The sequence below is a fragment of the Crinia signifera genome, chromosome 9 (genome assembly GCF_055691185.1).
Source record: "Crinia signifera chromosome 9, ASM5569118v1, whole genome shotgun sequence".
Classification (NCBI taxonomy): domain Eukaryota; kingdom Metazoa; phylum Chordata; class Amphibia; order Anura; family Myobatrachidae; genus Crinia; species Crinia signifera.
Window position 1 is genome coordinate 152,913,235 of NC_139225.1, and position 9,498 is coordinate 152,922,732.

The 9,498-nt window shown below is 46.7% G+C and overlaps 1 protein-coding gene across 1 annotated transcript in view; it reads right to left on the bottom strand.

Moving 5' to 3' along the window:
• The window catches only part of LOC146036349 (putative HLA class I histocompatibility antigen, alpha chain H), a 92,832-nt gene extending 83,680 nt beyond the window's left edge, over positions 1-9,152 (bottom strand). Inside the window, exon 1 of the mRNA XM_083160305.1 lies at positions 8,903-9,152. Coding sequence (XP_083016431.1) covers positions 8,903-8,951 — 49 coding nt within the window. The 5' untranslated portion in view covers positions 8,952-9,152. The remainder of the gene's footprint in view (positions 1-8,902) is intronic.
• Positions 9,153-9,498: the final 346 nt, after the last annotated feature.

Consider the following 9,498-nt stretch of genomic DNA (forward strand, 5'->3'; position numbering starts at 1 on the left):
ATTAAACAAAAAACGGACAACCAGAGACCCCTGCGGGAGCCTCTTGCCCAGGGATCCTACTCCTCCGGGCACTAAACTAAGACTGGAGTCTGAGGGGGGGATAGAGGGGGAGGAGCCACACCACACTTCAAGTTCTTAAAGTGCCAACTCCTCCATAACACCACACTATCCCCAGCGTAGTACTTCAGTGTCCCCAGAGGATGAAGGAGAAATATCCACGTATTCCCCTTTCCAAATTTTCTCCCTCACCTCCTGCTTCAAGTGTGCCCCCAACGGCCCCTCAAAACATACATACACCTCCCCTTTTGCAGTGTCACTGAGCCTCCCACTCTCCTCCTGCGTCCCCACACTGCACCCTTCCGCCCCCGCACTACTGCTGCTTTGCTCACCGCTAGATACCGGCGCCTCGCTGCTCACTGGCACCCCACTATTAACCGGCCCACTATTGCTGACCGGCACACCATTGCTAGCCGGCGTGCCCGCATTCTGCGGCGCCCACGCCGCCGCCGGGGACGGCCCCGCCCCCTGCCGCAAACCAACCAACCAATCTGCAAAACCACTCAATAATTCAGTAAAGCCCCTGCTCATCTCCCCTTGGAGGGCTAACCCTCTCCCCCCCTGACTCTGCGCTACAGCATTAACAGACATAGAGACAGACTCACCAGGCTGCCTGGGGGCTGTGAACCCAGCAGCCGCAGGTCCAGTGTCCGGACGAGCCCCAGCCAATGAAGATGGACCAGGTACTTCTCCATCATCTGCTGACATCTCTCTTCTCCTGTCATCAGGTACAGCGCCAGCCTGCGTGACCTCGGTGGAGGCGGAGCCAGCCGTGCGCCGCTCGCTCCGTGTACCAGGCCTGCGTTCCTCCGCCTGTACTTCTGCCCCCCTGGCACGACTCACCCCACGCTAGGCAGCAGCATGCCCCGCATGCCCCGCCGCTCCAGGTCCAGTACCTCGCACCGCCGGATCTTCTTGCACGGGGAGGGGATCCCCCCCCGCGCGGAGGGTTCCGCCTGCTGGGTGGATTCCTCCCAGACCTGGTCCTGCGGGCGGAAGGTGCCCGGCCCGCAGGCCGGCCTGGAGGGTCCCTAACGGGGCTCCGCGAACGGCGCTGAACCCTGGGGGACACAGATGGGCTGAAGCGCTCCGGAGGCCTAGACCTCCGAGGCCGTGCGCCCGCTGGAGCAGCCTCCTGCGTTGCTGCTCCCAGTCCCCCCAGCAGACCTGACATCTGCTGCTGCAGCCACTCAGTCCCTCTGGTGCCCGCTGCCTCCCTAAGGGCAGCAAGCGCAGCGGATACTTCAGCATCAGCGTTGCCTGGGGAAGCCATGGGAGATGCCAGCGCTGCTTAGCTGTTGAGAAAATTCTCCCAGTGACCCCTATTTCCCGCCTGAACCCTGCTTATAAACCCCTCTAACACCCCGTTAAGCTCCTCCCCCTATGACCCTCTCCTTAAGCACTCCTCCTATGACTAAACTGCTAGTCAGCTCCCTACAAACCCTGTCAGGGGAGCCTACCCCCAGGCTTTGCCTCCAGTCCGGCTCCTACAGCCCGGTATTACCTGTATACATACATATATCTTATAGTGTAATAATACTGCAGTGTGTGACTGTCTGAGAGACACAGAGACTGTTACATATCACACATATTATACACAGGACACAGACCACAGCCATGTACAGCCAGGTATTACCTGTATACATACATATATCTTATAGTGTAATAATACTGCAGCGTGTGACTGTCTGAGAGACACAGAGACTGTTACATATCACACATATTATACACAGGACACAGACCACAGCCATGTACAGCCAGGTATTACCTGTATACATACATATATCTTATAGTGTAATAATTCTGCAGCGTGTGACTGTCTGAGAGAGACAGAGACTGTTACATATCACACGTATTATACACAGGACACAGACCACAGCCATGTACAGCCCGGTATTACCTGTATACATACATATATCTTATAGTGTAATAATACTGCAGCATGTGACTGTCTGAGACACAGAGACTGTTACATATCACACATATTATACACAGGACACAGACCACAGCCATGTACAGCCCGGTATTACCTGTATACATACATATATCTTATAGTGTAATAATACTACAGCGTGTGACTGTCTGAGAGACACAGAGACTGTTACATATCACACATATTATACACAGGACACAGACCACAGCCATGTACAGCCCGGTATTACCTGTATACATACATATATCTTATAGTGTAATAATACTGCAGCGTGTGACTGTCTGAGAGACACAGAGACTGTTACATATCACACATATTATACACAGGACACAGACCACAGCCATGTACAGCCAGGTATTACCTGTATACATACATATATCTTATAGTGTAATAATACTGCAGCGTGTGACTGTCTGAGAGACACAGAGACTGTTACATAATACACAGGACACAGACCACAGCCATGTACAGCCCGGTATTACCTGTATACATACATATATCTTATAGTGTAATAATACTACAGCGTGTGACTGTCTGAGAGACACAGAGACTGTTACATATCACACATATTATACACAGGACACAGACCACAGCCATGTACAGCCCGGTATTACCTGTATACATACATATATCTTATAGTGTAATAATACTACAGCGTGTGACTGTCTGAGAGACACAGAGACTGTTACATATCACACATATTATACACAGGACACAGGACACAGACCACAGCCATGTACAGCCCGGTATTACCTGTACACATACATATATCTTATAGTGCAATAATACTGCAGCGTGTGACTGTCTGAGAGACACAGAGACTGTTACATATCACACATATTATACACAGGACACAGACCACAGCCATGTACAGCCCGGTATTACCTGTACACATACATATATCTTATAGTGTAATAATACTGCAGTGTGTGACTGTCTGAGACACAGAGACTGTTACATATCACACATATTATACACAGGACACAGACCATAGCCATGTACAGCCCGGTATTACCTGTATACATACATACATATATCTTATAGTGTAATAATACTGCGGCGTGTGACTGTCTGAGAGACACAGAGACTGTTACATATCACACATATTATACACAGGACACAGACCACAGCCATGTACAGCCCGGTATTACCTGTATACATACATATATCTTATAGTGTAATAATACTGCAGCGTGTGACTGTCTGAGAGACACAGAGACTGTTACATATCACACATATTATACACAGGACACAGACCACAGCCATGTACAGCCCGGTATTACCTGTATACATACATACATACATATATCTTATAGTGTAATAATACTGCAGCGTGTGACTGTCTGAGAGACACAGAGACTGTTACATATCACACATATTATACACAGGACACAGACCACAGCCATGTACAGCCCGGTATTACCTGTATACATACATATATCTTATAGTGTAATAATACTGCAGCATGTGACTGTCTGAGAGACACAGAGACTGTTACATATCACACATATTATACACAGGACACAGACCATAGCCATGTACAGCCCGGTATTACCTGTATACATACATACATATATCTTATAGTGTAATAATACTGCGGCGTGTGACTGTCTGAGAGACACAGAGACTGTTACATATCACACATATTATACACAGGACACAGACCACAGCCATGTACAGCCCGGTATTACCTGTATACATACATATATCTTATAGTGTAATAATACTGCAGCGTGTGACTGTCTGAGAGACACAGAGACTGTTACATATCACACATATTATACACAGGACACAGACCACAGCCATGTACAGCCCGGTATTACCTGTATACATACATACATACATATATCTTATAGTGTAATAATACTGCAGCGTGTGACTGTCTGAGAGACACAGAGACTGTTACATATCACACATATTATACACAGGACACAGACCACAGCCATGTACAGCCCGGTATTACCTGTATACATACATATATCTTATAGTGTAATAATACTGCAGCGTGTGACTGTCTGAGAGACACAGAGACTGTTACATATCACACATATTATACACAGGACACAGACCACAGCCATGTACAGCCAGGTATTACCTGTATACATACATATATCTTATAGTGTAATAATACTGCAGCGTGTGACTGTCTGAGAGACACAGAGACTGTTACATATCACACATATTATACACAGGACACAGACCACAGCCATGTACAGCCCGGTATTACCTGTACACATACATATATCTTATAGTGTAATAATACTGCAGTGTGTGACTGTCTGAGACACAGAGACTGTTACATATCACACATATTATACACAGGACACAGACCACAGCCATGTACAGCTCGGTATTACCTGTATACATACATATATCTTATAGTGTAATAATACTGCAGCGTGTGACTGTCTGAGAGACACTGAGGGCGAGATGTACTAAGCTTGAAAAGTGATAAAATGGAGAGTGATAAACCACCAACCAAACAGCTCCTGCCTGACATTTTTCAAACACAGTCTGTGACATGGTTGGTAGGAGCTGCTTGGTTGGTGGTTTATTACTCTCCATTTTATCACTTTTCAAGCTTAGTACATCTGGCCCAGAGACCATTACATATCACACATATTATACACAGACCACAGCCATGTACAGCCCGGTATTACCTGTATACATACATATATCTTATAGTGTAATAACAGGTACAGTAATGTATAATATACAGTCCCGTATTACCCGTATACATACATTTCTCTCTCTCTCTCTATCTCGTAGTCTTTTCAGGCTAATCTCAAGAACCACTGGACAGATTTTGCTGCAGTTTTCATAATTTTATAGATAATTTATTGGGGAGGATTTAGGTGGATGAAACTTTTCTCAATGACAAAAGGGAGCTGAGCACTGATGATTTTAGTAAAGGGGCGTACACCAATACAGATTTATCTGTCCAATCTATCTGGTAGGAACAAAAACCTGGAAATGTATGGGAGCATATGACAATCAGACATTTCCACCCAAATGCAGGAAAACAGAAAAAAAATACATGCTTTGATAAATCTCAATCAGAATGATTTAAACAATTGGGGGACCGCAGCAGGAATCTCCGATCCCTGCTGCGATCCCCCCCTGCAGCGCCGCCAGCCGCATCCCCCATAGGTTTCTATGGGGGATGCGAAGCTGCCGATGTATCAACATCAGGCAGCCCGGCATCGCACCCCTGGGCTATCTCCATTCTGATATGGCGATAGCCCATTGTAGCCTATGGCTACACATCGCACTGCCTGAGCGGGCAGTGTGATAAGAGGGGTCGGCAGGGGTCAGTGCATAACCGCGCATGCGCAGACCCCCCGGCTTCCGGGTTAGGGCTTCGCAGGGACGGGCTCCTTTCGGAGCCCTGTCCCTGAGCCCTCAAGCATCATACATCCCTGTGATATGATCGCATTTTACAATGCGATCCTGGGCGGTAATATTCCGCCCAGATCGCATTGTAAATGCGATCTTGATAAATGCGCCCCTTGGTCTGACTGATTACTGTCTGTTTTCAAGCGTTTAGGAACAATTTTTTTTGACGATTGTCATTTGCTCCCATACATCTGTTGCTATATCTAGGTGCGGCACCCCAAAAATCAGCATAGGCCAGAAAGATCAGAGCAGCACACCAGTAAAAACTAAAGTATTAATAACAAAAGGTAATCCCCTATGGGTGCTGAGGCTGCACCAAATACCACTAGTGCTTGTAGCAGAGGCAGAACTCTGGGAGGCAATGGAGTTATCTGCCGCCGGGCTCCTGCTCTCAAGGGGGCTCTCTCTTCACCTCTACCATTTTAAATCCATTAATTGAAAGCCATCAAAATCGCTTCTGTGGCTGAGTTCTGAAATATATATGTGTGTCTCTCTCTCTCTCTCTCTCTCGTATATAATGTATATTTCATAACAGACTATATATATTTTGATTAATGTTTGTGTGTGTGTGGGGGGGGGGGGGGTGGGCACCAATATTCATCTTGCCTCTGGGCAACTGGGACGAACTTACGCCACTGGCTTGTAGTAAGCCTGTGTGTATTGGTATATGGTCATTATGATGCTGGGAGGGAAGTGTAATACATAAATGGTTTTATTGGCTTATACACAAATAATAAAGACAATTGGAGGCCGGGCGCTAATACTACTACTGGATAACCAGTATTTCTATAGAAACAATCAAATATTTGTCACCCCTCTATTATATCAGCTGCAGTTCTGGGATGTGTCTGAAGCATCCAAAAACCCAAACTGGGCGGGGCTACAGGGGTGTGGCCCTCAGCTGGTTTACACAAATACAAGAAAGAATGTATCAGATTCTGCACTTCCTAATTCTATATAAAGTGTCATATGGCTGAATCCATTCCATAGGGGCCACCGTCATTTACTAGAGAAGCAACTCTGTATTTATTGTTGCTCTAAAGCAGGCATGTCCAACGTTGGCCCTCCAGATGTTGTGAAACTACACATCCCAGCATGCTGTGTCACAGTTTTGCTACTAGAGAATGCTAAAACTATTGCAAAGCATGCTGGGATGTGTAGTTTCACAACATCTGGAGGGCCAACGTTGGACATGCCTGCTCTAAAGACACCAATACATACAGATCAATACAATTATAAATCACATACATCACAAACACATGCTTCCTATATATAACATGACAAGCCACTTATTCAACATGGTAAGTTATAATATGGTGGATGTGCCCACTTTGCCCGCGTTTTTCCTGCCCAAACCAGCGATAGGTCAGGCAAAATACACTTGGGTCACAGGTAAGTGACGCTCCTCTGTTGATTGAAGATGTCAAATTTGTGGCCCAAGACTCGTTATCCCCTGTAAAAGTGAATTTTCTGTATAAGACGCTATGACCAGACCCCTGCCCTGCGCTCTGGCTCCGCCCTTCAGGTTCACAGACGGCGGTTTCTGGTGTCACAGGACCTGGCCAATAGGGGATTCCCTGTTACCATCAGTAACCAACACATTGATTGGCAAGCTGCTCAATCAGATTGTGATGTCACTCAGGTGCCAAAAGGTAGGGGTAATTCTGGCTAGGAAAAACCATTTTGTATCCCAATTGAACACTGAGTGAGAGATATCTACATAATAATACAGAGATGTTGGTTGCGTATATTTGCAGATATAGGGCTAAGCCCCCAGGTCATACATCAAGGCGTCTCTGTGTCACTGGGGGCCCCTAATACTGGTTATTGGTCTGGGCCCCCATCATGCCGGAAAAGGCCGACCACTACAGGACAGCACACAAATCAAAGTTAGTAGGGGTTAATAAGAAGCACATAAGTGCCATGACGGTGTGATTAAAATAATACAAAATATATAAAAAGTATTATCTGATTATTATGTAGATATTTTTGCCCAATTGGGATAGAATTTTTTTTTCCTGACCACCAGTAACTTACTCCACCCACTACGCAGTGGGCGGGGTATCGCTGCCACTACCAGACTCCTACCACGTGGCATCTGGAACCATACTTCATCAGGCCCACACGCTGGCACCTGAGTACTACCTGCTGAGATATGTGTCAGCACGATGCTGACACACATGAGTGACATCGGCTACTCCCCCACTGACCAATAAACACAGACCAGGTCCTGTACAGTGGTAGCTGGCAGAGGGCGGAGCTTGGAGACACTGGATCCTGTACCCAGTACAGACAGAGAACAGGATTACTTTTTGACATTCCTGTTGGTCGCAAGATGAAAACGGTCGTCTGAGGCAAAAGATGTTTAATTGCTCAAAGTCCTGAAAAGATCTCTTCTCTTACTTCTAATGCTGCTTTCAGACGCTGCTGCAGTGCCGTGTCGACCTACCCCCGTGCAGCCAGTACCTCCGTTGTGGATCCCGGCACTGCAGTTTTGTATGGTCGGAAGCACTTATGAAAAAAAGTGTCTTTCAGAAAATGGCTGCCCCATAGGAAAACCTGTTTAAAAAAACTGTCTTTCGTATGGGGGCAGCCATTTTTCAAAAGTCACTTTACTTATATGGTGGGGGGGGGGGGCGTCGACACGCGCGGGGGGGGGGGGGTGTCGACACGCACGCGGGGGGGGGCGCGGGGCGGCTCCAGTGCTGTGAATATTTAATGAGCGCTCATTAAATATTCACTGTGCTGAATTTAGGACCCAGCTCATTGGCTGGGTCCTAAATACTGTTTCAGAACCCAATTTTGAGCCTAAAATACCGGTTCTGAAACGGGTAGGACCCTGCATTTTAACCGGTTAGAAAAAACGGTATTTTCTAACCGGTTAAGTGGTCCTGCACCTTTCAGACCGCACAGATTACCGTTTTAAAACGGTAAAAAAAGGCAATATACCGTTTACAAAGTGCGGTCTGAAAGGGGCATTAGAGGCGCAGAATACAGAGATGTTACAGCATTCAGTACAGGCAGATGTGCCGATACCAGGGCTCACAGGCCGCTTTATATAGGCAGATAACACACTGACATGGTCAGATCCTCCCCCGATACCTATAGGATTCCTGTATCAGTCAGACCATCTTACTTATTATGCATAACTAATACAGAATTACATGTCACAATGATGAATCTGACTTGCTTTTAAATTACATTTGTGGTACACTTTATATATTAATACAGGTGACCTATATATTATATACACATGCTCTGCCCCAGGCTTCACCCCACAGCAGCACAGCAGCAGGGGACCTGCCCCAGCTCAGTGCTGCTCCTACAGTGTTAAACACATTTTATACCTAAGTGCCCAGTTTTGTGGAAGGATTTCTCTGCAGCACAGGGATGAACCCTTTCAGTGCCATGGCGTCCATATTATTACTGTGGGACGGGGTCTCCAGCCACAGACGCTGACTTCATCCATGTCACATAACCCACATACATGTTACTATATATCCTCCACATACTCACCAGAGCAGACACCTGTCACCCCCAGAATCAGCAGGACAAGGGGGGACATCCTCCTGTGGGTGTTATGTTGGGGGGACACCCTCCTGTGGGTGATATATTGGGGGGACCTGGTTCAGTATCAGAAGAAACTTCCCGAAGAGAAACAAGTATAATAGTGTCAGCCAGTGACTCTACATACGTGGGGTGTGATCTCCCTGCTGATTGGTTAGTGTCAGGGTCTCTGACCAATAGGAAAATGAGCTGACAGAGGATCAGCAGTTACCAGGCAGGCAGTGGCTGTAGAGGTTACGCTCAGAGAGAATGGAAAGTGAAAGTGAGATGTCAGAGACAGAAATAATATGGCAGCAGCTGGTTCCCAGGCTGTGAGTGTAGATTGCACCACATGACCAATAGAACATACCATGTGACTCACTACTACAGTGGCAGCAAAGGTCAGTGGGATACCAATTTTACCGTCCACACCACTACCGGTTGCCTTTAGTAACCAGGTGGCGAGTGAAGCAAGCCTGCGAGAATACACTTTGTGTATCCTGTTGGTTTTCAGGCGTCCCCTGCCTTCCTGGGTCATATGGTATGTCCCGTCATCTGGAACATTT